Below are 14,778 nucleotides of genomic sequence, written 5' to 3' on the forward strand. Positions count from 1 at the left end.
GTGACCACGCATCCTGGTTGTTACTGTCTGTTCAGCAACCTGTTTTGCACATCAGCCTTCGAAGACATTAATGAAAACAGTTTCCCTTTCTTATTTAGTTCAACTGAAAGGCTGGACTTGAATAAACTAAGGAAATAAGATTCTTTTCTTCTCTTGTGTGCTCCATCTTCACTCCCAGGTTTTATCACACCCTTGTAAATTGCAGTAGAGTGTGAGTGTGCATATATGTGTGAGAGAGATACAGTAGGCTGTGACTGCTTTTCAGGTGGCTAACCACGTTATCAGCCTCTGGAACTATCAGTACAGAATTCTTCAGTGTCACTGAATTTGCTTGAGAACTGGGGTGCCTTGGAAGAAGAGTGAATATCATTATGTCAGAAAAACATTCTGTGTTGGTGAACCAAACCCTGCATGGAGTTTGCTGTCGAAGGAGAGAGAAGCATGAGGATAGGAAATGCTCTTGCCTACCTATCCCTCAAGTCTGTGCGAGGTCCAGCTCAATTTTGTTTCTGTTTGTGCAGAGTGTATTTGATGAGCTGGATGGAGAAGAAATGCGTCGAGCCCGAACAAGATCTAACCCTTATGAGATGATCCGTGGAGTTTTCTTCCTGAACAGGTTTGCAGAACTTCTGGTAGTGTAGCCCCTTTCCCATTTATGTCCACTTTCAGCCTTGGGAGCAAAGGTTGAAACTTAATAGGTCCCTATTTATGTGTTCATAGGGCTGCAATGAAGATGGCAAATATGGACCATGTCTTCGACTACATGTTTACAAACCCTAAGGACTTCCATGGGGTGAGGGCCTCTATTTAACTTTCAAACAGCAGTGCTTTCTCAGAGAATGGAGAAGGTGGGGAGAAAGGAGAACCCTTAGGGTACTAGCTGGGAAAACAGATGCTGAAAAGAGACTTCTTTGGCTGAGTAGTGCAGTTTATGGTGTCTCTGGTTTGACTGATGGGAGCCGTTACTTGGTCAGTAGAATTTCCTCAGTTTCCTTTTGCAGAGGCCCTTGATAAAGGAACGAGATGCAGAGCTGCTCTACTTTGCTGATGTGTGTGCTGGTCCTGGAGGCTTCTCCGAGTACGTCTTGTGGAGGCGGAAGTGGCATGCGAAAGGATTTGGCATGACCTTGAAAGGACCAAATGATTTTAAACTAGAGGACTTCTACTCTGCTTCCAGTGAGCTCTTTGAACCTTATTATGGTAGGTAGTGCATGCATGAATGTTACCTGACGTTTTTGCTTATGCTGCAGCCTCTGTATTGGGAGCGGGGCTGGTATTGGTACCAGCATGGGGATCTAAGAAAAGCCTGTTTGGAGGGAACCATTTTGCAAGGTGGAAGGAGGCTGTCATCTGAGAAAGGGGTTGAGATTGGTGAGCTTGCATATCAAGTGACATCTCTGCACTTAATTCCATTCTGCCCTGGGAATGTGTGTCCCACTGTAATAACTGATACTTGAGTGCTTTGCTTATCTGAAAATTGTAGAGTGCTTTAGGATATCTTGACAATATTTTTTCCACTTCACTGATATCAGCCTGAAACACAGTGAGTGAGATGACTTATCATAGAATGGTTTGGGTTGGAAGGGACCTTAAAAATCATCTAGTTCCAACCCCCCTGCCATGGGCAGGGAAACCTTCCACTAGATCAGGTTGGTCAAAGCCTCATCCAGTCTGGCCTTGAACACTTCCAGGGAGGGGGCATCCACAACTTCTCTGGGCAACCTGTTCCAATGTCTCACCACCCTCACAGTAAAGAATTTCTTCCTAATATCTAATCTAAATCTACCCTCTTTCAGTTTAAAACAGTTACCCCTCATCCTGTCACTATGCTCCTTGATAAAAGAGTCCCTCCCCATCTTCCCGTAGGCCCCCTTTAAGTACTGGAAGGCTGCTTAAGGTCTTCCTGGAGCTTTCTCTTCTCTAGGCTAAACAACCTCAGCTTTCTCAGCCTGTCCTCATAGGGGAGGTGCTCCAGCCCCCTGACTTGCCCAAAGATCTGTTAGCAGAGCCAGAGATAGAAACCTTACTTGCCTGACTGGCAGTATGCTTCCATATCAGACCTCCCTAGCTCTGCTTTGATAATTGATTGTGGGCTCTTAGTAAAGATAAATAGAACAGATTTGGGCTAGAGGCTGTATCTGAATCACTGTGACTAAATGAGCTGCTTAATCCAAAGAGGTTCAAGCTAACATATTTTACCTTGCTTTGAGACAGACTAAGCAGGTGTACACAGACAATTGCTGCATCTCACCTCATGGATGGTAACTTGTTAAGCTTGCTCATATGTTTGAGCCCTCTATCTGCATAGTCCCTAGGAATGGGAAGGGAAGTAGAAGGATTGCTAGTGTTCCTGCTTCTTATTTCAGACTGTATAAAGGAAACTGGAGTGTGACTGTCTTGTAGAGAAGAGAGTTTGCTTTTCCATTGTTGTGCTTTTTCTTTTTTCCCTCCACCACTCTGACTCTTGTTGACTGCCACTTTTGACACCTGACCATGAACTCTTAGAGAATGGTTAGCGCTTCAGGATTAGATCTGTTAAAGAGAAGGTTCATGGCAGGGACAGCAAGGCAGATAAACACATTGTTCTAACGGTTGCAGCATTTGGATCTTCATAACTCACTGCAAACTGGTGTCCTTATGGAGAGGAGGAGATACGTGGAGAAATGAATAGCCCAATGACTTTGATGCATTTTCTTGATCCCTTTCTGTTTGTTATGCTATAAAGTCTAGTGAGATGTGTACAAACTCTCTTCCAGTGATGGGAAGGAAGTAGACTGCCGTGATATTTGTGGTGGTGTGCTTGTTTTGGCTGGGATAGAGTTAATTTTCTTCATCCCCCATCCTACTGGGGGGGAGTGAGTGAGCAGCTGTGTGGTGCTTAGTTGCCAGCTGGGGTTAAACCACGACAGTTGTGAAGAATGTTAACAAATTCTAGTGTCACTTCACTTACTGACAGGATGATTGATGAGGAATTTAGTTATCAAAGCACTATCATGCATCCCGATGTCTGCTGCTTTCTAGTCCTCCAGTTCAGTTAATAGAAGCTGTAGTTGTAGAAGATTTATAGGGACTAATACCAAATAGAAGTTCAGGCTTCTTCAAAGTCAGAATTGGTGAGCTCTAGAATACACCTTAGATTAGCTTTCTAAAACACCAACCTGGGGGACAATGTACCTCTCTTTTTAAAGAGCCATATGGGAAAACTGTAGGAATGTTCATGCACAAACCCTGTTTCCTTTTCCCTATTCCCTTTATAAACTTGCTTGACGGGTTTTTTTGGGGTTGCTTTTTTAAATTCCAGATTACACTGTGTTTGGAAATAGAGTATTGTGTTTCTTTGGAATGATTTGAATTCTTAGTAGAAGGTTGCCAATGCACAATGTAAATAATTTTGCTTTATATGTAAAACCATGTTATTAACAGGTGAGCTGTGCAGTAAGATTGAACCTTACATTTTTAGTAGGTTCAGCTCTGTGTTATTCCTACTTGGATGAGAATATTAAGTTGTCATGTAGTCAGTTCTCATCTCAGGGGAGGGCAGTGAATGATTTGTCTTTTGCTGAGGCTAACGTACAACTCATCATTTGAGCATGGTTATTATATGCCTTCGTTTAGCCTTCACCACACAATCTGAATAATTTTCCTAAATTAACAAGCATCTTCAGTGGTGAACAAGGGAATGTGTTAATGCTTATTTGCCTATCAAGGTCTGTGTAATTCCTGACTAAATGTTGATTGAATACAACAGATCACCTGCACATACTGATCTTTTGTCTGTACTTGCAAACATGTTAGTAATTGTTTCCTCTTTTCCCCTTAGGAGAGGGAGGGATTGATGGAGATGGAGACATCACTCGCCCAGAGAACATTACTGCTTTCCGGAATTTTGTTTTGGACAATACTGATCACAAGGGAGTGCATTTCTTAATGGCTGATGGGGTTCGTCCATTTATTTTTCTTCCTGCACTAATGACCAAAACTGAGTCTCCATATAGTGTAGGATATTTGACATGTGTCTGTAGTTACAATGTGAAATGCTTCAAGGCTTGCCATTAAAATTCCTGGTGGCAGTGTTTTTTATCTTAAAGAAACAGAAATTATCATGATTCCATGATTTAGCTGTACAGAATCCTTTGCTTGACCAACAGATTTGTGGAGATATTAACCATATGCTATGTGCTTTGCAGGGTTTCTCAGTGGAGGGTCAGGAGAATCTGCAAGAAATCCTAAGCAAACAGCTCATGCTTTGCCAGTTCCTTACAGCACTGTCCATTGTCCGGACAGGTAGGTTTTATCCATTAATCTTCTTCCTCCTTCCCTAAGGTGTGAGTGGCATTGCAGAAAGATGCTGTACAATTTTTATTAACATGCCACTAAGCCTGCTCTGCAGTGGCGTGAAGTTGCACAGAATTGAGTGTGTACACATACATCCTGAGATGGTTGGCACAAAGCTGAGAGACCTGAGGCAGCAAAATGAGATTGTCTTATGTCTATTTTGCCTTTAATTAAAAGCATGAGGTAAAATGCAGTAGTTTAAAGCTCTTACAATGTGTTATGTTACGTAGCTGTCTTGGGCTAAGGTCACTAGTGTGATAACTGGACAGTATATCTCGGTTTTATGGCACTAGCTGGACCAACTGCTTCCTGAATATTCTGGCAGGCTGGTTGGAACAGAGTGGTGTTTATCCAGTCCATCCTTCCCTCTAACTTGTGGCTTTTCTCCTTTAAATCTGCCATCTCTGTGATCAGAACAAGATGATGTCTCACATTGTCTTAGCTGTACCTCGTTGTTGCCAAATGATGGACATTACAGTTCTGTCTGGCTTTGATGGCTCCTGTCTTCTGCTGAGTTTAGTTAGCATTTGGCACTGACGCAGAAGATAAATGATGACATAATGAGCGTTTTTATCTTGTGCCCTATGTTTAGAAGTACCTGAGGCAATGATCTACTTAGCAGTAGTCTCAAATGTGATATGGTAAAAGGAGGAACCTTCTTTTAAGTCCTTCCTGTCTGGGTAGGTAATAGCTCTGTAAGACTGACTGCTTTTTGCTTGGGGAAATTGGGAATCTTGTTGAAGGCAAGGGGCAACATAGATTCTTTTTTTTTCTAGATGGCGAGTTATTCTCTTTAGGTAACATCTGTTAGTTTTCTCCTCCAGCCTGAGGTTTCTTGTTGCACATATCAGAGCTTCTCTTCTGTTGAGGCTTTTGCATAGCATGCTGCCATGCCATAGAGCACAGTTTGGGCCTGGAAGGGGAGGATGAGGTGGATGGATAGAAGGTTTGCTCGTGAGACAGCATGCATACTGATTTGATCCTGGTCAGGGAAATGCTTTTCTCTTTGCTGCAGAGATACAGGGAAGATGGTTCATGGAGCCCCATTGGTCCACTTCATGAATGTGTTTTAGACGCTGTTTAATTGTACAAAAACCACTCTTACCAGTTCTGCAGAAGAGGAAGTTATTGAGGTGCCTGGTATCTCTTTGTTTCTTTATAATCTGCTGGTATTGGTGTGCTTCCTCTCTTTTTTCCAGGAGGACATTTTGTCTGCAAAACCTTTGACCTGTTTACTCCATTCAGTGTGGGACTTGTTTATCTGCTGTATTGCTGCTTTGAGCGAGTGTGCATCTTTAAACCTGTGACAAGCCGCCCTGCTAACTCGGAGAGGTGAGATTCTTGAGCATGATGGACTACTAAAGAAACTCTGTCCTCTAAATACAGTGATAGATGGATTTGGGTAAGTCTAGTGGAAACTTTGTGACCTGCCTCAATTGGCAACTGTCTTGGAGGAGGAAACATTTTAGATGCTTAGCAAATTACCTTGACAAGGTTAAAGAAGATACTTGCCAAATTACCCTTCTGGGGAGAAAGCAGTGGAACTGAATATATAACAAATTCTGTTTTGCATGAAACAACTATAGTTCCAGTGAAGCTAGAGCATATTATGTGTGTTATCGTTGTACCTGTCAAGTTCCGCAGAATTGATTTACAACTTGAGGGAGATCTGTGGGGTTTTTCGATAGGGTTGAGTTTCTCAATCTTTCCAGAGCATAGAAGATGTATAATGACTTTGTGATAGGTGAGACTTCACCTTCCTAGGGATACCCAGGAGGAAAGAATTCCTGGGATTTGAGAAACTGTCCTGATAATGGGAGTGTGGCAGGAAAGTTGGCTATGTGGAAGAACTGAACCCACATGATCTCTCTGCCTTGCTCTGCAGGTACGTGATATGCAAAGGATTAAAGCTAGGGATTGATGATGTGCGGGACTATCTCTTCATGGTGAACATCAGACTCAACCAGCTGCGGAACTCTGATGTGGATGTGAATCTTGTTGTCCCATTAAATGTGATCAAAGGCGACCAGGATTTCTACGATTACATTGTCCAGTCCAATGAAAAGTGAGTGCCCCTGGGCAATGAGGGCTGCTGGCTGTAGGCAGGTTAACCAACATGGCTTTCAGTTGTAGCTTCTTGCACTCATGGAGGTACCTGTTGATGCTGCTACACTGCTCTGCTTTTGCTCCCTGAGAGGCTTAGCAGAGCAGAGGAACCCTGTGCAGAGAGAAATGAAGTGTACTGTTAATGACTGTTTGGCCTCTGAGTACTGTATAGAAAGGAAAGGAGGCTACTGCCTAGTTCTTTCCAGTGGTCTTGCTGTCACTTTGAATCATGTTGGCAATGATCCATCACTGTTCTGAGGATCAGACTGGCTTCCTCCTGTTGTCCCAGCACTCTTCCTTGTTTTGAATAGTAGAACAGTCTTGGTGGTGATTAACTTGCTCCCTGACTGAAACTTGTCCTCTCTTTCAGCCACTGCAAAGTTCAGATAAAGGCACTAGCCAAAATTCGTGCCTTTGTTCAAGACACGTGAGTATATTCCTCTGGTTTTCAGTGAGGACTGAGTAAACCTACTATAAATGAATTGCTTTGCCCTTCTTTAATGTGTTCTTGATTTGGGCTGGTACTTGGCTTGGCCTTTGGAGCTAGGAAAGTGAATAGTGCTTTTAGGTAGCTTAGTTTGTGTCTCTGAGTTATTTGCAGAAATGTGTAGGTGGCTGGAGAACTCCTGAAAGCTGACGGTCTATTATCACCCTTGTTGAGAAGGCTTCCATGCATTGCATGATTTCCGATTACCATAAGTGGGCCTGCTTCTTAGCAGGAATGTAAGCAGAAAAGTAACTCCCAGCTGGTATGTTCAGTTCTACAGTAACCATCAAGTTGGGTGTGGTTCATAGCTCTTTGTTTTCCAGGGGCAATTCAAAGCATCTAAGTTACATACCTAGACTTACTTAAAGCTTATGATGTGAATTTCTTGCATAAAACTAAAGCTATTGCAATGTATAGCTGTTTCCCTGGCATGACTTTTCCATTCAGGTGTCATTCAGAGAGAATACGTAGTAGAAAGTTGAGTGAGTCTGGTAGACAGGAATTATCTAAGAGTTAATCCTAACATTGACACTGTTTTTTGTGTAGCCTTCAGCAGATCTTCATTGCTATTTGTAAATAGGGCTATGTACCCAGCTCTTGGAGATTAGCATAAGTTCATACTAATACTTAACTTCTTGAAAATATTGATGCCCAGTGGTACTTTCATGGGATGGGGTGGTGGCTGCTCATCAGTAGTGCAGAACATGAAACAAAGCTAAACACGGGGATTGGAGATGGGCAGAGGGTGGGGAGGAAAGGCAGCATCCTCTTTTGTGTAACCTGTTGAGGAACAGTGTGTGTTTGTCATTCCCAAGCCAGACACTGAAAGATCCAAGTTTTATAGGGCTGGGATATGCAATGCTGCAAGAGCAAGGAGGTTTCACCATCTTAACAGTCTGCTGTCTTTCTCTAGGACGCTGATTGAGCCACGGCAAGCTGAAATCCGAAAGGAGTGTCTCCAGCTATGGGGGGTAAGTAAGCTGCCAAGCAGGGAGGTTGTGAAGGTGCCCTTGCTGTGGTAAAACAAGAATGGAGCTGCAGTACCGATTAGACTTGCTAGCCAGAGGTTTAATACGTTGTCTTGTGGGAAAGTCAGAGACCATTTCAAGCTGTTTATGTAAGCAAACAGGATGTTTCTGATTCATTATGTGTATGGCTTAACTGAGCAGGCTTCTTTGCTGCAGTTGAGAATATTTCATTGTAACACAGAGTGAACTCAGCATCTAGTTTCCAAGCAGCAGAGCTCTCCAAAAGGTCTTGTTTTATGAGTCTGCGGTTTCTCTTTCCTGAGCTTTTGACTGCAGTGGGGCGATAGATATGGCAGTCAGTTTCACAGGCTAATTGTGTGTCCAATGAAAGAGTATTTCATTGAAACATGCACGAAATCAAAGATTTAGCCTGAAACTTTCTGAAGTTGCCTGTTGTTTCCTGTGAGACGTGGTATGCCCACAATAAATTTGCAAAACATGTGAGACCTTTTATTTGCCAGATGACCTCTCCAGCAACTGGAATCCCAAGAGCAGGAGTTTCGGGTGGCAGGATGTTCTGTCATGTATTGAAAGTAGAAGGGTTCCTATGAACATGCCAAAGAATAACACCTATTATCAATCGTTTGGATTTGTTTTCAGATTCCTGATCAGGCTCGTGTTGCTCCTTCATCTTCAGATCCCAAGTCCAAGTTCTTTGAGCTGATCCAGGTGAGACCTTACCCAGAAGCTTGTTCTGAGTTCTTTCATACAAATAGAACTTTGCTCCATAGGAATTAAGAGATGAAGAAGCTTGTCGTGGATTATCATTTCATGTAGAAGTTGCATTTACCTACGTGTTGATGTATTGTGTCTAATCTGCCTTTTCCATACTTTGCTCTTTAGGGCACGGACATTGATACCTTCAGTTACAAACCCACTCCTCTGAATTCCAGTACACTAGAGAAAATCCGCCAAGTGTTAGATTACCGGTGTATGGTGTCTGGAAGTGAACAGAAGTTCCTCTTGGGACTAGGGGTAAGTGCTGAGAACAGTCCGGGAGTTTTACTGGTTCATTTCAATGCTACTGTTCTGTCTTGCAGTTTCATCCCATCCTTTCCTGTCCTCAAAGGCCAGAAAGGATCCCCATCAGCAGTCCCTGAGACTGCTAGTTATTTTATGTTTCTTTCTCCTGACTTCACTGTTTTTCACACTAATTAACTCTGTTTTTGTAATCGCAGCCTACACAGAGACCTGTACTCTTGCTAGTGTCTCTAATTATCTTCGCTGTCCTTTTAAAGGTGTTCTATTTCTGGTTCTTTGTGCGGGTATGAAAAGTCACTGGCAGATTAGAATCAGTGTTTTTGTTCCTTTCTGTAGAGATTAAGGTTCTTCCTTAAAACTTCTGACAAAGAAACTGCCTGTGACAGCCTAGGACACAATGATTCTGAGGGCTGCTCTACAGTTAGTCAGAGGTCTCTCCTCCACCCCTGCCCTCATGAAGCTTTGGCTGAATCTGACTCTTCCTTCTGCACACAGAAATCACAGATCTACACCTGGGATGGTCGCCAGTCAGATCGCTGGACAAAACTGGATTTGAAAACTGAGCTGCCACGAGATACCCTTCTCTCTGTGGAGATTGTTCATGAGCTGAAAGGAGAGGTAGGAGGCTATTCTCTCCCTTACCAAGTGGCTACAAATATAATGAGCAGTTTTGCTTATTCTCTGTAAGATACTGCAGAATAAATGTTCCATCTATGCCAGGTGCAAGGCTTTTTTTAGTTTTTTAGAGAAACTATTTTGGATTAAGTTCCTTCTTTCTGTCCAGTGCTAGAGATATGACCTTTTAATGTTATTTTGAAAACACTTTGGACCTGACACGCTGCTGCTGTTCTACGTGCAGCAACAGATGACATTGCCAACATGACTTAATGTGTTCTGTGGCTTTTTGGGTACCTAACTGCTCAGTAGTGATTGCAGGCCTTGGGGAAAAGATTCTCATGGTATATTCAAGGTGTAAGGTATTGCTGCCTGGGAATTTGCCTGTCCTCTGGCACCTCAGATGAGGATGCTGTAGTGCACTGGACTTTGTGCTGTGGTACCTGATAAGGCACAGAGAGCTGGTGATGGCAGCTGTGGTCCTGCCCTCTCTCCCCCCACTGAGACAGAACTGAGTAGTTGAGATACACCAGTTCTTGGAGGATGGCACGTTACTGTACAACGGGCAGCAGGGAATTTGAGTGCTTCTAATATCTGGAAAGGTGCTTTCTTCCTAGAAGAGAATGCTGTCCTGTCAAAAAATGGGCTGTAAATCAAAGCTGAAATAGCAACAGTCTGAGTAGTAAGTCTCTGTATTGCCCTCCCTAGGGGAAAGCTCAGCGAAAAATCAGTGCCATCCACATCCTTGATGTCTTGGTGCTGAATGGCAATGACGTTCGAAAGCAGCATTTCAACCAGAGGTATGTAGGATCTGGAGAAGCTTCGTCCTTGTATGTGAGTAGGAGTGACTGGGAAGCAGTGTTCACACTAAAAGCAGAATGCTGAGCACAGGTAGATGAGTGCATTCAGCTGAAACATTGCTATAAAGATGAACTGTGAATGAACCTGCTCTGAAGTGAAGTGTGTATAGCCTTTTCCAACTGTACCTTCTCTGTGTATGAGGGCAGGTCTAGCTCCTTTCTTAGTCTGGGGTGAGCCAGGCACAGTCTGGGTAAACTGAGCATCCTGGGAATATGAATGAGCATAGCTGATAACTGGCTGAGGGAGAAGGAATGAGCCCCTCATATGTTTCCTTCCTCAGGGACATGATGTCTCTACTAGTCCTACTTTCCTGCTGATACATCGATGTGTTCAGCAGCGTGTAGGCTTGTAGAGGAAGCTCTGGAGACCCATTCCTAATGGATAATAGCCAGTATCACTGGGCACTGAACTGGGAGGGCAGGGTAAAAAAAGTGTTACTCAGTACCCATTTGGCTAGCAGTGGAGGCAGTCTGCATGTACCAAAGTGTCTAAAGAGTTATTCTGCTGAAACTGTTACCTACCTGCTGTGCCAGAGATCTTGCTAAATTGCTGGATTCTCCTTCCGTTTTCATTCAGGATTCAGCTGGCAGAGAAGTTTGTCAAAGCTGTTTCTAAACCTAGCCGGCCAGATATGAACCCCATCCGGTGAGTGACGACTCCTTCCCTCAGCCTGGCGTGCTTTGGTTTCAGTGTGTCGGAGGATGAAGATAAGGAGCTGAAGGAGAGTTGAATTTCAAGCCGAAATTCATAGTTCTGTTATGTTCAATGGAAAGAGGCTACAAGCCCTTTAAATATCTAAGATAAAGGTTGATAGTGGAGAAGTTGTGCCCTTGTTTCACATATCAGACAGTCATGTTTTTGTCACAGGTGGATTGGCTGGTGTTGATTTCAAATATGTGCTGTAGTAGGTCTAGCACCCAGTTAGCTTAATCATTGCAAAGACTTCTGTGTCCTGAAGGGTCAGCAGCAGTACAGAGATGCTGACTGTTAGTAGATAAATGAAGTAAGTGCTGACCAGCATTTACAATCTCCAAATGGTTAGCCTGAGGAGAAGGCTTTAGTTACAATCCCAAGAAAGTTCCTGACAAAGGGCTTCAGCTTTGGTTGCCTCCTGACCTTCCATTTCATTAATTCTGCTACGGTGGAGCATAAGACCATCATTGTGCTGGGTATAGGATAGGTATTGTGGACAAAACAGCTTCTGTTTCAGAAGCTAGAAGTGCCATGATATTGTGAGAGAAGCTAGAGGAAGGGAAAGAGGATGTTATCCTTGGTGGCTTAATGAAAGATAATGAGTGGGATCTCAATCTCAAGACAAACAGACAGTTGCAATAACTGGGGGAGCTCAAAATGTTGGGGAGAGCTGAAGGTGAAGTGAGGAGGAGAGCTGTAGAAATGGGTTGTAGAGGGGTCCTTTACTGCTCTTGTGAAAAGGTGTTCAAACTGTGCTCTTTGAAGCCTCATGCTTGTAGCAGTGTGTGGGAAATGGGTGGTTGGGGTGTCAGATCAGAGGCAGTGGTTTTGAAACTTTCTGATTGTCTTTCTGTGTCTCAGAACAACAAAAGCAGTTTGACATAATGATAAGAATGATGACTCCAAATCATCTTTACTGATTAAAAAAAAAAAAGCAGCTGTGTTTACCTCAGGGTAACTAATGAGTTTGTGGTGTCCCTGAGGATAATAATGGTCAAGATGAGGCAGTTTAGTTTTACTGTGAGGCCAGCACGCTGAGGCCAGAACCTGCCTGGGGCTGACGTTGGTGAATTTACCTCATGGGAAAACAAAAGCACCCGACTTTCATTGTTCTTCCTCTTCCGTATACTCAGCCTGAGGTAAAAATGCACAGCTTCCTTAGCAGCGAGGACGCTCTATATACTGCTTACAGCAACCCAGCCATGAGCATGCGGGTGTCAGGTTTTCTCAAGCCAGGAGAAATAAGGCACTGGAGCAGAAGACTGAGGAGAAGGGTGAACCTCAGTCATGCCTGACCACCTCATGCTGTACAAAATGAACTGTTTGGCTGCTCCCTGTAGCTGGGACAGAAAAAGAGGACAGTATAAATTTTTTTTTTAATCACATTTTTGTCTTTTCCCCTCAGAGTGAAGGAAGTGTACAGATTGGAGGAGATGGAGAAGATTTTTGTGAGGTAAGTGACTGGCACAAATGAGACTTCAGGGCCCATTGAGGTTATCAGCCACCAATGCACAGGAATGGGAGGGATATGCTGATCTATGCTTGAGGAGTCCTGGAGAAAGACCTGTTAGAGCTTGTGCAGCTGGTGGCTGCTCTTTCTGGGATGCTGCTGACTCAGAGCAGCATCCTGCTGCGTTCTAATGCTGTAGATGTGGCTAATGCGCTTTACAACAGTAGGACTAGTAACGGTGCTTGAGTTTGTGTTTCTCAGGGGCTTGAAAGATTAAGAGTTTATATGTGAAATGGGAACCCCATTTGGATTAAGTGTGGTAGATCATCACAGATCCTTCATTGCAACACTGGATTTCTTATCTGATCTAGACAGCTCTGGCTGGTTTCTCTAGCTACGTGGGGGAGGCAAGAGACTGAATTCTCCAGGATGTGGTGATTTTGTCCTGTCGTGTGCGGTGCTGTCAGTTTCACTGTGACACTCTGGAGGGGGTGTGCAGGTGGCACCTTGTGTGCAAGAGGATGGTAAAGGAAGAAACAGGGAATCTCTATCACTGCCTTCTCTTAACATTTAGGTTAGAAATGAAAATCATCAAGAGTTCGGGGGGAATACCCCGGCTATCCTACACTGGCCGAGATGACAGGCACTTTGTGCCCACAGGACTCTACATCGTACGGACTGTGAATGGTAGGAAGAGAGTCCCCACTTTTATTTAACTTTTCTTTGTATCTTCAAATAAAACGTACTGACCAGGCTCGCTCCTGTTGTAACTCGGTAAAAAATTAATGGGAGCATTCCACTGGCAGAGATTGTTTGCATGTAATGAGGGTAGCTTGGATTTGGATAAGGTTTAGGTATTTATATGATAGGTTTTTCTGTTGCGGGTTGATTAGCTATTGTGTGGGTAATTCCATTTATTTACATGACCGATTACTTTCTTTTTTAATGAGATCATAAGTTTTCATCAAGAAGATATTTTCCAGAGTAATAGTACATAGTACTACAATAGTACAAATAGAAAATATCCTGTTTGGAATGTCAACTTTTAAATGCCGGGAGAAGGGAGTTTTCTCAGTGAATAGAGAACAGCTTGGGAAGCAGGTCGTCTTGGGGGAGGGAAGGAAGAAGGAGTAAGAGAAGGATCACAATTATTCTTACAGATTCCTCCTCCCTGCTTGCACTATATTTGTATTTATACTGTGCTTTTTTTTCCCCTTTCCATTTTCGGTCTGATCCCTGTGACTCTTCTGCAAGATCCCTGGACAATGGCATACAGCAAAAACTCCAAGAGGAAATTCTTCTTCAACAAAATGACCAAGAAAGCGACATACGACCTCCCTTCTGAATCCATCGCACCCTTTCAGTGAGTACGAGCCAGAGCTGAGGCTATGGAAGGATAGCTGTGTGTGAGCGTGCGCAAGTGTGTGCGCATATTTGGAAGGGAGTTCAGGCGTGCTGTGCTATGTTCCTGCAGTCGTTTGCAGTGCAAGCGCAGCTTGGTCACCAGCAGGGTGTGCTGCAGAAGCTGGCACCTTCTCAGACTTTCAGGAAACAGCTGATCTGGATTCGTGGATTTTGCAATTAATTGTTATGAATAACACACATCTCGCAACTTTGTTCCCCTATCTGCAGCAGAGTACAAGTTACTGAACCTCGCTGCACACAGGGAAAGGGAAATTGAGCCCAGCAACTGTAATTTGCTGCACCTCTGTATTTTAAGATGCTTGGCTGGAAGTTGCTAATCTAAAAGGAAATCCCAGTTCATTTAGCCCCAGGCTCTGGAATAAGCTGTAGGTAGCTGGGAGCTGTTTAAAGAGAGAGTGAGAGAGAAAAGCAGCAGCTCCTTGGGAAAGGATGGAGTGGCTTGTCATTGGACAGTCATTAACACTGTGGCTGCTGAACTCCATCTGTATCTATTGAGTACTAGGCTAAGGCCCTGTCTTAAGTACAGCAAATCCTGAGTCTGTGTGACACCTCAGGGCTCATGGGTGGAGATGTTCTGCACACCCTGCCCTCAGGTAGTCTCAAGAGATGTCCTCCACCAGCACTACCCAGGACCATGCCTCTGAGCGAGAGCTTGATATGAAATAGGGCTCCTGATTTTTCTCATTTTGAACCTCCTTACCTGCCTTACAGCAGTGCTCTTTAAGAATCCTTAAGCTTTCCTTAACCAGCTAAATGGAAGAACAGGCTTAAAAAGCAGAGGCACACGATGCTTTTTC

General features: G+C 43.7%; 1 protein-coding gene across 2 annotated transcripts in view; it reads left to right on the forward strand.

Moving 5' to 3' along the window:
- CMTR1 (cap methyltransferase 1) overlaps nucleotides 1-14,778 on the forward strand; it is a 30,293-nt gene that overhangs the window by 11,144 nt on the left and 4,371 nt on the right. For both annotated transcript variants that reach the window (XM_072856691.1, XM_072856692.1), the window contains exons 7-23: nucleotides 522-616; nucleotides 721-793; nucleotides 1,002-1,200; nucleotides 3,821-3,939; nucleotides 4,188-4,284; nucleotides 5,535-5,667; nucleotides 6,221-6,400; nucleotides 6,812-6,868; nucleotides 7,842-7,899; nucleotides 8,557-8,625; nucleotides 8,800-8,931; nucleotides 9,433-9,555; nucleotides 10,261-10,352; nucleotides 10,990-11,058; nucleotides 12,512-12,559; nucleotides 13,131-13,243; nucleotides 13,811-13,919. In XM_072856691.1, the coding sequence (XP_072712792.1) occupies nucleotides 522-616; nucleotides 721-793; nucleotides 1,002-1,200; nucleotides 3,821-3,939; nucleotides 4,188-4,284; nucleotides 5,535-5,667; nucleotides 6,221-6,400; nucleotides 6,812-6,868; nucleotides 7,842-7,899; nucleotides 8,557-8,625; nucleotides 8,800-8,931; nucleotides 9,433-9,555; nucleotides 10,261-10,352; nucleotides 10,990-11,058; nucleotides 12,512-12,559; nucleotides 13,131-13,243; nucleotides 13,811-13,919 (1,766 nt within the window). The remainder of the gene's footprint in view (nucleotides 1-521; nucleotides 617-720; nucleotides 794-1,001; nucleotides 1,201-3,820; nucleotides 3,940-4,187; nucleotides 4,285-5,534; nucleotides 5,668-6,220; nucleotides 6,401-6,811; nucleotides 6,869-7,841; nucleotides 7,900-8,556; nucleotides 8,626-8,799; nucleotides 8,932-9,432; nucleotides 9,556-10,260; nucleotides 10,353-10,989; nucleotides 11,059-12,511; nucleotides 12,560-13,130; nucleotides 13,244-13,810; nucleotides 13,920-14,778) is intronic.

Source organism: Ciconia boyciana, chromosome 3 (genome assembly GCF_034638445.1).
Source record: "Ciconia boyciana chromosome 3, ASM3463844v1, whole genome shotgun sequence".
Lineage (NCBI taxonomy): Eukaryota > Metazoa > Chordata > Aves > Ciconiiformes > Ciconiidae > Ciconia > Ciconia boyciana.